Below are 16,827 nucleotides of genomic sequence, written 5' to 3'. Positions count from 1 at the left end.
TCTAATCTCGAAACAGCTCTCCACAAATACGCAATAATTTTCTTCATGGCTAGTTTGCAGACGAAGACGAGCGCTAAAATCGATGTACAATAATACAGTTCAATTAGCCATGTAATTTTAAGGTGAGTATCCAAACAAAACGAAGCAAATTGCAAATATTGTATTTCTTAGGCCTACAGTAGTTAAATTATTACAAATGTGATATTGTACTTTACAGAAAATAAAAATTTAACCCATTGGTGTAGAAACATGACTGGGAAATATAAAATAAACTAATTGTGTTTGCATAAGGCTGATTTCCAAAACAACCTAGTTTTTTACAATAGGCTTATTTCGCAAAATACTAAATTACTACCAGCTTATTTCACAAAATACTAAATTATTATCAGCTTATTCCGCAAAATACCAAATTACTATCAACTTCGTTCCCAAAAGCTGCAGATCGCCGTCACATGGATACCACAACACACTGATAAGTTGCTGTCCATATATGCCAAACATATCCATGTACGGAGCAAACAGTTCTAAAGTTTACAAAGAGATGACTACGAGGGGATAAGATGTGGCTCCGTGACAATGAAATGTAATCTTTTAGCTTCGATAATAAGCAAATACGAGACTCATGAATTCGTCATCATACTAATCAGACCGCTGTTCGTTTCAAATATAAGTTTATTTGAACATGGACTCAGACTAGTGATTCCTTTACATTCCCAGCAACTATTCCAGACACAGGGTAATAAGGCAAAGTATTAAATATTGTTGAAGGAGACAGTACTGGCCACCACTAAAAGAAACGTACGATAAACGTATTCCCAGAAACAAAAATTTGTTGAAATGAATGTCATTGTATCCTGTGGTAACCATCTGCGTGTTGGCGCAGAGGGGATTCTTCACGCAGTTAACACCCGTTCATCCGTCCTTCTCAGTAATTCGTACGAACACACCTTTCTGTCTTCGTCTGTGAATATATGCACGGGACACGAGCTTTTGTAGCGTATGCACGTTGATGATGGGTGCTGCGTTCAGCAATGGCTTTATATGTCTTCATACTGATAAATTCAAAGGATTAATGTATATGAACTGAATGACCGTTGAGTGTTCCATTGGTTATTAAATAATCCGGCTACGTGTGGTGTCCCATGAGTCTGTCACCCATTATTCCTGTCCACACACTTATACTAAAGCGAACCTAATATATCGATTAGCAGCACATTTTTTTAGAAGCCTTTAACAGTATGTTATCTGGCATGGTAGTCTTGTAACATGAGATTTATCGGAAAACATTTGCAACACGCTATACTCCATATACGGCATGTGGTCTTTGCGAACCATTGTCCTTTCTGTGAATGAACCAGTGGCTGAAATTCGTCGGAATAACCCACTGAACAGTTTATGTTTGAGATATTATGCGACGTTTTGGATGCGGTTTGGTACACATGAGGCGGGCCAGTCGATGAACGATATAGATCATACTACGTAAGAAAACAGTATTTACCAATATCAATGTGGAATAGTGGGATTACGTACCAAAGTTTACTTTAATTAGTACTTAGTAGGAAATCAGTAACGCCGCCGCCACCCCCGCCCCCCCCCCCTCCCGGCCACCACCAATCCTTTAAACAATCAAACTCCCATGTATAAAACAGCTTAAAAGTCTGAGTTAATCCCTTGACTGTTTGACGTTACGCAGGTAAGGAAGACAAAGTTCAGAAACGATTTGTTGCAAATCGCTAAGTCCTCTCATAACCAAACATTGAATGAGTATAGCCTGCGGTAATTTGAGCTCTATTTTAGCAAAAGCTAGTTTTTCACGTGTGTAAATGCTTAAGACTCATATCTCCTGAACTGTGTAGGTACGTTCAGTGGTATATGTGGATTCTTCCTGCAAATGTCTTGCGAATACAGTTAATAGGAAAGACGTTATAAGTTAAAACATAAGGTCTGATGCTGAAGTTTTCCTAGATGAACATCGTAAATGTGGCAGTAAGCTTTAAACCTTTTTACTTTCATCATTTTGCGTGGGTATCAAAGAGAGAAAAAACCGCAAAGCTTTGAAATAATGTGTAAAGTTTGTTGGTGGTCGCTAAGTGCACTCATTTTCAGGCAATACTTGACTTACTTTGTTACCACTTCAACGCAAGATTGTCTCTCTTAGTGAGTGGATTATGACAGCATTTTAAATTTTTAAATTCGCTTAGAAAATATATGAAATAATGAAAATATTTTGTTGTGTCTACAGGCCGTTAGATAGGCAACCTGCAACTAATGATGGAACAATCGACTTTTTTAAAAAATTCGATTGGTAAGTCGATTGTTTCGTCGTTCAGGTGGTTTCTTCAGTAGAATGAAACAACCAAATGAAACTAGTCTACGCGGTCATGTCAGCTACATGAATATCTTCTGGTTTCATTCAGTGTGAGACAACCGACAGAAACAAGTCTCCGTCGTTTTCGGGTGTTATATGATGGTTTTCTCACTGACTGGGTTAGAGTGATTTTATTTACATACTTTTCCAGCGTTTTCGATTATACGTGAACCATGACTACGGTTGATCACTTTTTTAGAGACAAATTATGTATTTTACTTCAAAGAGTTGTGAATAAAAAGTATATTTCTAAAAATAATGAGCTGGCCGGGGTGGCCGAGCGGTTCTAGGCGCTACAGTCTGGAACCGCGCGACCGTTACGGTCGCAGGTTCGAATCCTGCCTCGGGCATGGATGTGTGTGATGTCCTTAGGTTAGTTAGGTTTAAGTAGTGCTAAGTTCTAGGGGATTGATGACCTCAGAAGTTAAGTCCCATAGTGCTCAGAGCCATTTGAACCATTTTTTAAAAAAATAAGGTACATTCAAAATGCACATATTTACTTACAGAAATACGAATTTTCGTACTTGTGGCATTAAATATCAAATTTTGGTTGGTTTTAAAAGTTTAATAATTGGTGCTGCACTGTAAATTTGTGTATATATAAATGAACAATCCCTTTTTAACACGTTTTCATTAGGTCGGTTTCTTGTGTGTTTTTTTTTCGTTACAAATTTTGCAGTTGATTTTAAACTAATTTCCCGATGAGCTAGAGACTTCAAACTTTCAGCACAGCTCAGAACTGGATGATACTGTAATATTAAATCGCTTTACAGTCTGGTGTGTGGCGGAGGGTACTTTGTTTTTCGGTCTGTCTGCCTGTTCGGTACAAATTTTGCAACTAATTTTAAACTAACTTCCCGATAAGCAATAGTCTTGAAACTTTCAACTTCGCTCACAACTGGATGGCAATGCAATATTAACTCGCTTTCTTCCCTTGTACGTGATGGACAGTAGGTACCTGATGTACCACTTCTATTTCCCTGTTTTCTTGTTCCAGTCGCGAATATTCCGCACTTAAGAACAATTGCTACTAAGCTTCTTGATTCTCTCTAATTTTTCCAATCGCGGTCTTCTCGCAAGATATGCCTGTGAGAAAGCAATATACTGGTTGACCCATTTGAAGAGAAACTGAAATAAACCTGAAGTTTACCACATGTCCTGCTGTAATCGCACCAAAATGTTTGAAATCAACTGAAAAATTTCACACACACAAGACTAAAAAGCAGAAAATAGCTATTTAAATAGAAAAACGTTTTAATATAACGCGTTTTTAAAACAGACTAATAAGTATTAAATAGTCTCTTCTAGCACCATAATATTCTCAAAGCCTTACAGATAGTCCTGACAATTTGTGCTTGTGAATTTTTAGTAGTTATGACACTACCTGTAAAACTGAAAACATGGTAGCTGGTGACGTATTTTTCTGTAGAAAAGATTTACCGTCCACATAAATAAATGGCTGAATATTAAAATGATTTTGTGTTTGTGGACATCATCACACACTGCCTATAAAACGGAATGCAAAGTGTCATTAAAACGAGGCAAGGTTCCTTTCTTGTTCTTATACCCTTAAGGAAATCAGTGCGCTCACCTTTGCAAACTTAGCTACGGCTGCAGTACGCCCGGATTTCCCCGGTTTGGTCCTAATTTTGAGTGCGTACAGAGGCGTGATGGAGGGATTTTCAGGGGTAAACCTGGACCTTCTTTCGTGCCTGTGGAAGTTAGATTGATTGGAAATAGATTTTAATAAACATTAGCTAAAATTCATTAGAGGAGGACTTAACTATAGATAGTTTCTTCGTTTTAGTCTCTTAAAAATGTACGCTTAGCCGCTCTCCTATACGTATGCACTATGTTCCAAAATTATCTTTACAACTTTGATCACGTATGTTTTAGAAATGGGAATAGGTAGAAAGGTCCGGTTTGCAGCATAATGTTCACACACTCCTAAAGCTGTTTTTTTTTTATGTTTCCGATGTTAGTTATTGACTGGCCACCCTCTAGGAGCTGGCACGGTGTGTGGAATGGTTTGTACAGACCAGGTCCGGCACCCATGTCCTGCCGAACCCCACTGCATTTTTTTTCTTCTGGCGGTACTTGCACGAGCTGTGAGCACGCATTTGAGCAGCAATAGCGCACTTTTATGAGGACGTCCTAGGCCGGAAATGGAACTAAAATATCGCTTAGATAACTTGTGTGATATAAACGGTGCTCGTATTTAAGATGACCATCCGCCCCACCGTCCCCCCTTTTTCGTGATAGTCACAATTTTTCTAGCTCAGCCTCGAATTGTTTCAAAAGTATTCGGGACACCTATTTGTTCCGGATTTAATAATTACGAAACGATTTATTCCGAATTGTATGTTCATTTCACATGTATTGGATTGCTGTAACTGAAAGGGCATTTTCCCAAATGACTAATGTATGGAGCAGTGACAAAACGCAGTTTGTTGTAGAAACTACGAAAGCAATGTTAGTGACTAGAGTGAACTATTATGAAACTTGAGTTGAATGTTTTCATAAAGCTGTTGAAGAATACAGACATGGAAAAGAAAATTTACAGCACTGATAAGTACTGTATGCCTGCTCGCAATCCTTCATGTTTGAAGGTGTTAACAGAATTTAAATTATTGTACTTTTTGAAAAAAATTATAGTGATAGTTTGCATTTTTAACGTTAAATTCAGACTTTTTTTGTAATATCAAAATTTTTAATGTGTTCCGAATAATAGTTCTAGAGAATATGACCAGCTTAACACATTGAACTGTGTTAAGCGGCTACTAGAACCTTAGGTGTATATGAAGCCGCTCTTTTCTACCATCCCAATTTCTGAAATACATGTGATCAAAGTCGCAAAGACAATTTTCGAACACCCTGTATTTTCCATACTTCTTCATTGAGACAATGAGAAGCCGCCGACAACGGGCGATAGCATAGACTCCGACATCGCCCCGCCCGCCAGATAACTGAATGTCTTAAATGTCATTTGCCTTCTACTCATTATCCGAGCGGGGTAGCCGTGCGGTCTTGGGCGCCTTGTCACGGTTCGCGCGGCTCCTCCCGTTGGAGGTTCGAGTCCTCCCTCGGGCATGGGTGTGTGTGTTGTCCTTAGCGTAAGTTAGTTTAAGTTAGATTAAGTAGTGTGTAAGACTAGGGACCGATGACCGCAGCAGTTTGGTCCCACGTACCTTACCACCACCTTCTACTCATTGACCTGCAAATACTGATTTCATTTACGCTCATTTTCCTTGCTGCAGGTTAGTACTACGTCTGAATATGAACGTCTCTATAATGCGCTTTCACAGTTCCTTTTTACTCTCATGTGTAATTTATAACTGCTGATCGGTAGAAGGTGCGCACCCACTGCACTGAAACGCAAGCGAGGAAACATTCCTCCCATCTTTTCCCCGCCCCCCGCGGAACATCGTGCCCATGGGACAACTTATTGTCTACAGACAGTTTGTGTCCGGGAAAATAATCCGATTGACCCACACGTCCGGGGTCTTCAAAGTTTTTGTCTGGGGTCGGCAGCTGAAGTGATGGTAGGCCAACCCCAGGTTGATTAGTTATGCGTTAATGGCATCTGGAACAATTTAATGCCGGCAGTGGTGGCTCAGGGGTTCAAGGCGCTTCAGTCCGGAACCGCGCGACTGCTACGGTCCAGGTTCGAATCCGGCCTGGGGCGTGGATGTGTGTGATGTCCTTAGGTTTGTTAGGTTTAAGTAGTTCTAACTTCTAGGGGACTGATGACCTCAGATGTTAGGTCCCATAGTATTCAGAGCCATTTGAACCATTTGAACAATTTAATCCAAAACAGCATTTGAATGAGTTTTCAATGATGAAAAGAAAAATTACTCCATTCAGTTCAAAATTAAATGTTCATGTATACTGCTTTTGTTAACTTTGGTATACCCCTGAGATACTTCACTTAGGACCAGCCTCTGCCAGTGTAACGACCACTGCTTTAGTTCAGGTAAATTAAATATTGCAAGCTGGTTTCACTCTGTAGAATGAATGGTTAGCTCGGTCAGCTAAAACACTAAAGAGCAGTTTCAGTGAGAAGAATGAATACATGGTTCAACTGACACAAAAAGTACTGACTGTTTTCACTGGAAAAGAAAGAATGAATATTTCAGAGGTACAACGGTGTCGAATCTTTTGATTCGACTGTTTCCGCTGACTGCTTTCACTCTAAAAAAAATAAATGAATAATAACCCAACCTACAAGTAAACCAGCCGGCCGGTATGGCCGAGCGGTTCTAGGCACTTCGGTCTGGAACCGCGCGACCGCTACGGTCGCAGGTTCGAATCCTGCCTCAGGCATGGATGTGTGTGATGTCCTTAGGTTGTTAGGTTTAAGTAGTTCTAAGTTCTAAGGGACTGATGACCTCAGCTGTTAAGTCCCATAGTGATCAGAGCCATTTGAACCATTTGACAAGTAAACCTACAACCAACTGGCAGGAATGTTTTCATTCCTTTCCTCCCACTTGCGCACAGTCCGGTTCACGAACGATGACGGTTCACACATGTCGAGGCACGGATTTTTCTCAAATGATTTTACAGGAAGTATTCGGTAAAAAAATACATTTTTGCTTTACTTATATGTCAGGTTCATGATGTTGTGCCCATCATTTAGTTAATGTTCGTAGTTATCGCGATATTTCCTGAATGTAAGACACTGCACGGCGCTAACGATTCCAAGCGACAGTTGCAGTACACGAATACGCGTTCTTTCCTCTTGAAGAATGTGTATGTCCTGCAAATTATGTCTCTCGCTGGGTCTGGCGGCGCGCGCCTCCTGGCCCGCATTTAGTGTGAGGGAGCCACAGTGGAACACATGGTTCCAGCGGGCAATAGCGGAGGCCCCGATAGAGTATTTAAGCGCCTGCCTCTCGCTCAGCCAGCTCCGCCGGCCCCACCCGCCTTATGCGGGTCTTTTCCGGACACGCCCCCTCCATAGACCGTCTCCTGAAGGAGGGTGCCCTCCTCTTCAACCGACGATACAAAGTCGACCCCTCCCGTTCCCCTCCTCAGTCCCTCCGCTGCCAGAGGTGTCTGCATTATAATGCACATACAACATCTGAGTGCCGCGAGACCCCCACCTGCCCTCACTGTAAGCAAGCGCATTTCCTCCGGCAGTGCCCCAACCTTCAGTCCCCTCCCTCCTTTAATACCTGTAATCTCCCACATCCCACGTACTCCCAAAAATGTAAAGTTCGACCCCCTCCCACCACTCCTGAACACACCATCCCTGTCCGCCCTCTGGACGCCCCCACGCCTCCTGGCAATTCCCTTCGTCCCCCCCCCCCTCCCCCCGCTGAGGATATCATCAGGTTCCTCACCATCGTCCTCCAAAATGTCCACCCTTTCCAGTGCCCTCACACCCTCCAGGAGATATCCCTCGCCGCCCATTCCGTCTTCCACTTCAAAATGTATGCCACCTACTCCCACAACCAGGCCCATTTTACCTTCTCCCGTCTCAACACCCTCATCTGAATCCCTGTCATGGCGCGACAGCACCATATCCTGTTCAAAAACATCTGTTCCCTTCCCACCAACAAGAACCTCTTCATGCACACCCTCGCCACACACCATGTGGTTGCCTTCCTCCTCAATGAAACCTTTCTTCAGCCCCACCACACCATACACACCTCGCCCTACCTCCTTCACCGCTCCGATAATCCCTTTCCGATAGAGCGTGGCGCAGTTACCATTGGTCACCACCGCCAGATCCCAGTTCGGCTCCAACCTCTACTTCCTGACCCCACTGAGCATCTGATCCTTAGTCTCTTCTTCCCTGGCCTTACCATCACCTGCACCACCATGTATGTCTGCCCTAACGCCCCTATTCCTTTTGACTTTCTCTCCCACATTGACCATACCTTCTCCTCCTATGTGACTGCCACCGACCTCAACATCCATAGTCGTTCCACCACCCAGTTATGGTGGTGGCATTGGTTCCTCTCCTCCCTCCAAGGCGACCTCGTCCCCATTCCCCAGCACACCAGCTCCTAATCCAACTCCACTTCTGATGTCATCCTCTCCTCCCGTAAACTCCTTGGCCACATAATGGTGGATGTCCTGGACCCCATTGATAGTGACCATCTCCCTGTCATTCTCACCATTTCAGACGATCGTCGCCCCCACCCCGACCCCATAATGAACATCCCCCAAAGTACATCCATGATTATTCCCGTGCTGACTGGAATGCCTACTGGGATACCCTATCTACCCAGGTCGATGTCCACCCCTTCACCTACCACCACCCTGATGATATTATCCATGCCACCTCCTTTCTCCAGCAGACCTTGTCGCCATCCACCCCCAACATCCTGTACGACCTTATTCCGTTCCTCCTATTCCTCGAACGGATACAGATCCTCTACACCTCCTGTAAACTCGATCCTCCTCACCTGCTGGTCTCTCCCATCCTCTCCCGCCCCCGTCCGCTGCCGCGCCTGTATTTCCACATCCCACCTGCTCTCCATCTCTCCACTCTCCATACCCTCTCCCAAGGTGGCTTCCGCCAGCTATCCCTCCCTGATGATGCCCTCCTCCCCTCCATCTACCCCTTCTACCAAATTTGATCCTCCCTTCCTCTTCCTGTGTTTTTTCCTATGGGCACCCTCTCTCCCTTCTCTCCCCCTTCCCTCCCTCCTCCCTTCTCCCCACTCCTCCCCCGGGCTTCCCCTACCCCCATACCTCCATTCCTCCTACCATCTCCTCTGCCATTGGCATCTTTGCTCTCCCCTCTCCCTCCCCCACCCCCTTCTTCCCCTCTTGGCAAGTCCCCAGACTCGCACACGTTACGTGGACAATCGCGCGCCGGATATCATCGCCATCAGTTTCTCGTGTGTGTGCCATCGTGTTTGTGTTTAGCGTTCTTCGCCGTCACGCTCCTACGTTTACCTGTGCCGTCGAAGTCGTCAGTGTTTGTGCGCCGTGCGGACAGTTTTTAGTGTGTTTTTCGTCGAGTGTGAACGGCTTCTTGTTTTTTTGTTTTCTGTGTCTACTGATTTTTGCCCGCCACTTTGTTCAGTCTTTTCCGTGTCTTCTTTATATTTTTTCATTGTCAAACCTGTGGCTGAAGAGCGGCGTAGGATGCTGCTGCCAGCCCACCTTCTGTAAAGGTGTTAAAATAACAATAAAGGAAAAAGAAAGCTCAGCCAGCGAGTCTAATCGTTGCGTGAGTCTTGACACATTGTGTGTTTATCGTTCTTTGTTTTCATTAGTAGTGGACGTTTTGGATCCGTTTGGTTGTCTTTGTCACTCCGTTGCTTCTTGCGTGTTGTCGTCGTAAGGTCTCTCTCCATCGTCCGTCGTAGTTTCATGTCGGTCCTTTCCGTTCGTTTGTTTGTTCGCGGGCCGCTCTCCGTTTGGTCCCGCCGCGCTTTCTCGGCCACCCCGCGACCGTTCCGGTTGTGGTCACAACAGGTTACAGCAGCCACCATCAGCGATGACAACTCGCAACAAATGGAATAGAAATTCACTAAGGAACTCGCTACGATAACGTTTAATGCTTGTAAGCCTCTTCCTTCGTGGATGAGTTACGTTTCGTTAAGATTGTTCCTATGAATCTCAGTATGGCATCTGCTTTCCCTGCTGTTTGTTTTACGTGCTCACTCCACTTTGGTTGCTCTGAATGGTTACTCCAAGATATTTTACGCTGCACACTGTTACAAGCTATCTGTCATCAACAGTGAAGTTGTACTTTAGTTGATTTCTTTTTTCCTATGTATGCGCAATATGTTACATTTATTTACGTTTAGGGTCAACTGCCAAAGCCTACACCATTCATCAATCTTCTGCAGGTCGTTTTGTAAATCGATGCTGGCTTCTGGTGTTGCTACTTCCTTACAGACAACTGTATCATCGGTAATAAGTCTTAAGAAGCCTTCGACGCTTTCTACTGGATCATTTATATACATTGTAACCAGTGACGACCCTGTCACAGTTCCATGGGGTACTTCGGAAATTACCTTCCCATCTGTCGATTTTGTTCCGTTAAGAGCGACGAGTTGAGTTCTGTCTGCCTGTCTTGAATCCAGTCGCAAATCTGCTCCGATAATCGATAAGCTCATATTTCTTTCCATTAAACGGCAGTGCGGGAGAAAGTGTCAAATGCGTTTCTGAAGTCAAGGAACATGGCCTCAATCTGTCTACAGCGCTGTATGTCTCACGGAGGAACAGTTTCGCAAACATCTGTTTGCGGATTCCATGTTGATTTTTGAACATAAAATATGTGACATTATTGAGCATGCTAAGTAATTGCTTCAACAATGACTTCAGTATGAATATACATGGACGTGGAATAGGAAAATCTATGTGGCTAATAGCATGAATAATTATTGTAAGTAATAAATTACTTTCTCGAATAATACAGAAGAATGAGTATTCATACCTTCAGAATCAGGACAATCCGACTCATGCGCTTTAGAATTTCTAAAGACTGCGTTTCGTCAAGCACCAAGTCCTGAAAAAGGAGAGAAAAGTCATAAATGCACTGTGCAGAAGATTATACAAGAAACAGACATAAGAATTCGCGCAGTGATACAAAATGTGACACAAGATAATAAAATTATTTGCTGAACTAACAACTGGATAACTTAGAGATGAATTTTAATATAAACACTCTCTTGATAATCATAATGCTGATTTCTGTGGAATGTAGTAACCTACCCACATTTGGTGTTTAATCAACAGTGTTTTATGTTCGTTGCTGAAATAAACACTGAGATGAACGTTTGTGTGGCAGTAATTCTCAGCTCTAGAAACTGTTGTCGCAGCAGGTGACAGTAAAATACCACAATAAGTAGGATTTCAGGGCAGCAATCTAGCCGTCAAAATACCTGTCATTTGGGAAATTGTGTCAAGGAATGAGACTACACACACTCTCTCTCCCTCTCCTATGTCGTGTGGCGGCTTCGCCTCCGGTTAGGCGACCTACCTGTCGGCGATGATAAAACTGTAATCGCAAGCGCTGCTGTTCTCTGGAGTTTATTGATTTCCTTCCTGGTACGGATCACATATTGATGAGCGATCTTCAAGTATTGGTCTAATAAGATCTTTGTAAGCCACCTCGTCCGTGCGTGGACTACAATTCCAGGGGGTCCTTCTCTGTACAGAATGAATCTGCCTGGGATGCCAGTTTTAATTCTTACAGTGTTAAGTATTGAAGTGTAACCCAAAACACAGAGCATCGTGCATGCGAGTGAAAAACCTCATGCTGTCTCTAATAGGACTATACCATGTGCACAACAGTCAGGAAAACTGCCTAGGAGTCTTCGCATCGACGCTCTTTAAGCGATACGTTTTCATTTTACTAACATAGTAAAATTTCAGGGTAACTAGATACAAATGAAATGGGATTTTTTTCAAGATTACTGTGTCATTTTGGAGAGATTCGTAACTGTTGAGGATAAAGCTGAATACTCGCGTTCGAACGAGCTCGAGATTTCCCGATACACTTTAGCGTTCGATACAGTATTGACCTTGTTCCAACAATCTCGTGACATTTGACTTGGGCGGCTCAAGTGCAAGGTATACGCAAGAAACTACGAACTAGCCACATCAGTAATCTATGGCTCTGCATAAATTTCACAATTTCGTGAAACAGTGGATGAAACAGTATTAAATCCTACCACTTCACAAACTCCTATTCTATTTGAACAAATTTACAATACGAGTTCTTATACAGTGTGCATGGATATACAAACATATGTACCTTTTAAGTTAAGGCAACAGACAAAGACGAAAATATTTTCCTCCAAAAAATATTGCTTGACGGAACCCAGTATAACATTAGTTGATTATGAGAGGCTTTAATGATTTACTAAGTAGGTTGCAAATGAGCAGTTCAATCCCTGCTCACATATTTGAATAACAGATTGAAACATTCACGAAATTTTAATCAGTTTGAAAACAAGACGACAGCATTCAGATGAAATAATTAAGACGACTAATCAGGAATTAAATGTCGTATAAACGAACTGTATCGTAATAAAGTGATGGTAGTTTTTATCGTGGGAGTAAATACAATGGAATGACCCGTCTTGAAGATAGTTCCATCAGACCTCACTAGATCGCGGGACGAGCGAAAGCTCGAGAATTACACAGACTGTTATTGCAATCATTTCTTTATTTATTTATTAGTTGCCGTTGTTACGCGTGATCTGTGTTGTAGAAGATATTTCGGTCCGTGTTTCACAGTTATTTTTATTGTTAAAATCCATAGTGCGGTATAAACGCTAAGACAGGTCGTTGTGACAGTATTATCAAAAGATCGAACAGAACCCGAGATTTCCCGAAAGTTGACATAAGCTGTTCGAACATTTCGAGTCGTGTTCAAGCATGGCCATAGTAGAGGGTTGTAAATAGATAATATGTGGTTAATCTCTGGACTCGTTATATCTTTGCCCTAAGCAAGTATCTTTGGTTGTAATATGGAGTTACGATGTAAATGGTGCATTATGTGCTAATCCACGACACAATACCATGTGCAATATGGCGTCAAAAAACAGGAATCAGAGACATAATACACTGAAGACGCAGCTGGAAGATGAAGGATGATTTTCGCGTGTTTGACATGCTTGAACTGAGGTAGGGGCGCAAGTAACAGGGAGACTTTCCGTCGGTTCTAGGTCCCCGGTTAACATACAATACAATACAATACAACAGGCAGCAATGCCGCGCCTTCATTCGTTTGATCCAAATGTTTTTATCTTTAGTCGCTTTTGTGCGTCGCGTAGCGGCCCCTAGACCAACAATTATGGTGGGCAAGAATACTGTTCAGTATATTGAGGGTTGGCTCCAGGCAGTACACCGATATTGCGCAAACTTCGCATCAAAATTGAAGGGTTGCAAACATGGCGGATATGGAGGCCAGTTGTTGTTTGGAGTTTGGGCTGCCTTTGCGTTCGCGTAGAAAAGACGAAACTTAGATGGGTGCAGGAGAGGTATGAGAAGAGAAGAAAACTGACGCATGAAAATCTGCTACTAAATGAGGACTGGTTGACGTAATTTTGCAGATGTTTAAAGGACACTCACTTGGCTGACGTAATTTTGCAGGTGTTCAAAGGACAGTCACTTGTGAGACCGTGGGATTAGCCGAGCGGTCTAAGGCGCTGCAGTCATGGACTGTGCGGCTGAGCCAGGCGGAGGTTCGAGTCCTCCCTCGGGCATGGGTGTGTGTGTATTTGTCCTTAGGATAATTTAGGTTAAGTAGTGTGTAAGCTTAGGGACTGATGACCTTAGCAGTTAAGTCCCATAAGATTTCATACATATTTGAACATTTTGAACTTGCGAGACACTTTTCCTGCAATTCAGCGCCTTCCTACAATTTGTCCGCAATGAATTTAACTTCTTTCCTAATTGAAGTGTACCTTCTTCCGGATAAATTCCTCTATACTTGGACAACAACTGATCGTGCTTCTCGCATTTCCTCTGAAGGTTACTGTGTTATTCGCGCAGACTAAGCTGACACTCAGCGCGGTGGCTGATGGTAGCGACTGTAAATGGAAAATCTCTTCCATCAGCCACCGCGCCGATTGTCAGCTTAGTTTGCGCGAATGTTCCTCGTTTGATCTTACGTACAATAAGGCTTGCGTACATCCATATACTTCCAATAATTCTAAAATGAACGTGCGTTCGAAGCTAATTCAGGTAGAAATACACTTACGGTGTCGGCGGCATTTGCGCTGTGTGCTGCTGTTGGTAACTGTTTGTATGGTCAATATAAATGGGATGTAGGGAAGTGAACACGATGAGTCGGACGTTTAGACAAGGTGGTGAAACTGATGAGAAAACAGTTTTCGATAAACGGCATCATGAGGTGGAGTGTATATTGTGAATTTAAACTGTACACTTAGGAGCCGGCGAGAGTGGTCGAGCGGTTCTAGGCGCTACAGTCTGGAGTCGCGCGACCGCTACGGTCGCAGGTTCGAGTCCTGCCTAGGGCATGGATGTGTGTGAAGTCCTTAGGTTAGTTAGGTTTAAGTAGTTCTAAGTCCTAGGGGACTGATGACCTCAGAAGTTAAGTTCCATAGTGCTCAGAGCCATTTGAACCATTTGTACACTTATGTTCTTGCGTAACTACAACATATCAACGAAGATAAAAAAAATATTTATCAGGGGAAAAATCGTGTTGTTACAAATTTGTGCACATTGGTAGGACCGAGTGTCAAGAACAACATATTAAAAATCCTGACTGGTGGGGTGTGAGCGTTGGGATAAGGATGGATTTAAAGGTAACTTTTTTATTTTTTTCTCAAATAACTCGAAAACCGCGGCTTCTAGCGAAACTGTTTCCCAGTACAAATTTAAAGTAATTTAAGTTCCCTACGAAAAAAATCGTATCCTTTTTTCTCTGGGATCAACAGTTCCCACTTTCAGGTGATGCAAAAATCGCAAGTTATTAAAAAATATTGTTCTAACGCTATAAAATTAATATTCATCTTTAAATGAAGCGAGTTAAGACAATTAATGTGTGTATCACACATAAGTGCAGTGGAGTCGTATTAAGTGATAAATTGTGTTCCATGGATATAGCCACGTGGTCTAGGGCGTCTCGCCATGGTTGGTTCGCGCGGCTCTCCCCGGCGGAGGTTCGAGTCCTCCCTTGGGCATGAGTGTATGTATTGTCCTTAGCATAAGTTAGTTTAAGTTAGATTAAGTAGTGTGTAATTCTAGGGACCGATGACCTCAGAAGTTTGGTCCCATAGATACTTACCATACCACAAATTTCCAGGGATATGATAGGGTGGAGCAGGGGGGGGGGGGGCACATGTGTGGGAAGAGTCGCTGGGTTACTTTCATGCGTTTCCCTCTCACAGGCTTGCAAACTGGAGGTGGAGCAAGTAATTCCTTACTCAGTCTACCCCACTACGTAACAAGAAACAACAACAGGGTGCTTCACAAAGTTATACGGGTCCTCCACAGCGTGCCTTATGAGTTACTGGCGACGCAATGCGCACACATGTCCGGGGATGTTTATTTTGTACAAAATGCGTTAACACTACATGGAATGCAGATATGAGTTACTAATAACACTAACGCAGGTAAAAAGTGTGGGCAGAACTTACGTGAATCTCTGCACACTGTCCTACACTGCTAGAAGAGATATTTAGTCTGAATCAGCCTGTACAGCAACTGTAGTGGTCTCTTGGAAATGCAACTTCTCCCACGATGAGCGCTGCTCGCTTTTCAATTTACAGACAGACTACACCTCCCCGGCATTTGCCCTCCAGTTCTCTTTTCTGATTAGACAAGATAACTTTACTGAGCTCGTGTTTATTTAGTGGAGTTATTTTCAGTTGACTGAGCACTTATTTGTGCGTTGTTAAGTGAATTATTATGTAAAAAAGCTTAACAGCTGGAGCTGTCAAATGTCTACCGCACCGACGAGCCTGTCCCAAGTGTAACATGCTATCGACATGTGTTCGAAAATGGCGATATTTGTCACTGACTGGAATACTTCTCACAGCATGAGGGATATCTAATTCATGCCCCAGTCTCAGTTCTTCCAACATCTGAAAAGACCCAGAGGCTTAAATTACATCCCTCTATAACAGAAATAGGTCACGTAGGTGCCATAGAACTTCTGATATTTCAGTATAGGTCAGGTAATGGGTTACAGCAGATGGTTCTTCTAAATTTTAACATGATCAGTCCCATTCCATCGAATATATTCACACCCATCTTGTAAGATATACTGTGGATGTGTGGTAAGTGTATCAACTCAGTGCAGCCCTCTCTACAAACGTTAGGAATTCCTGAATGGAAATGACTTGTGCAACCTATCAGTAAAACAATTATAGGCGAGAAAGTGCAATAACTTTCTGGGCACTCATCAATTCAGCACCAAGTGTCTGCAACCCAATTACATGGTTTTATAATACCCTATCAACTATAGACATCAGCAAAGTGTCACATTTACCAGTAAAATCCCTCCCCAACAATACTACGTAATTCCTGACAAAATCATGCAAAGTAAACACTTCTCAGCCATTGTCTGCAGGAACGTATTTTACGTAAAAGCTCACTTAACATCCGTAAATATTTCTCATTTAATAAACTGAAAATAACTCCACCATAGATACATGTAGTAAAGTCATTTTGTCAATTCATGCAAGAGAACTGGACAGAAAATGGTGAGATGGTATATTCTGTCGTAGACTCAAAATCGAGCAGCTCTCGTGGTGAGGGAAGCCATCCTCCCAGGAAGAACACTATAGCCGTCGTACAGGATGATTAATAAGCAATTTCACTTCTAGCAATGTATAACAGTGTGCAGAGATTTACATATATTCTGTCCATATGGGCTACTTGCCTTAGTATTATTAGTTACTCATATCTGCATTCCATGTAGTGTCCTCTCCCCTTCCCCCGGACACTTAGCCGATGATTCATAAGACACATTCTGGAGGGTAGGCACAACTTGGTGAAAAACCCTGTAGTTTTTT

At 42.8% G+C, this 16,827-nt stretch overlaps 1 protein-coding gene across 1 annotated transcript in view; it reads right to left on the bottom strand.

The window, feature by feature from the left end:
- LOC126095189 (tryptophan 2,3-dioxygenase) overlaps positions 1-16,827 on the bottom strand; it is a 458,240-nt gene that overhangs the window by 158,102 nt on the left and 283,311 nt on the right. The window contains exon 4 of the mRNA XM_049909922.1: positions 10,770-10,841. Within this exon, the coding sequence (XP_049765879.1) occupies positions 10,770-10,841 (72 nt within the window). The remainder of the gene's footprint in view (positions 1-10,769; positions 10,842-16,827) is intronic.

The sequence above is a fragment of the Schistocerca cancellata genome, chromosome 8, assembly GCF_023864275.1.
Source record: "Schistocerca cancellata isolate TAMUIC-IGC-003103 chromosome 8, iqSchCanc2.1, whole genome shotgun sequence".
Classification (NCBI taxonomy): domain Eukaryota; kingdom Metazoa; phylum Arthropoda; class Insecta; order Orthoptera; family Acrididae; genus Schistocerca; species Schistocerca cancellata.
Note: the sequence above shows the minus strand (reverse complement) of the source record. Positions and strands in the feature narration are given on the sequence as shown.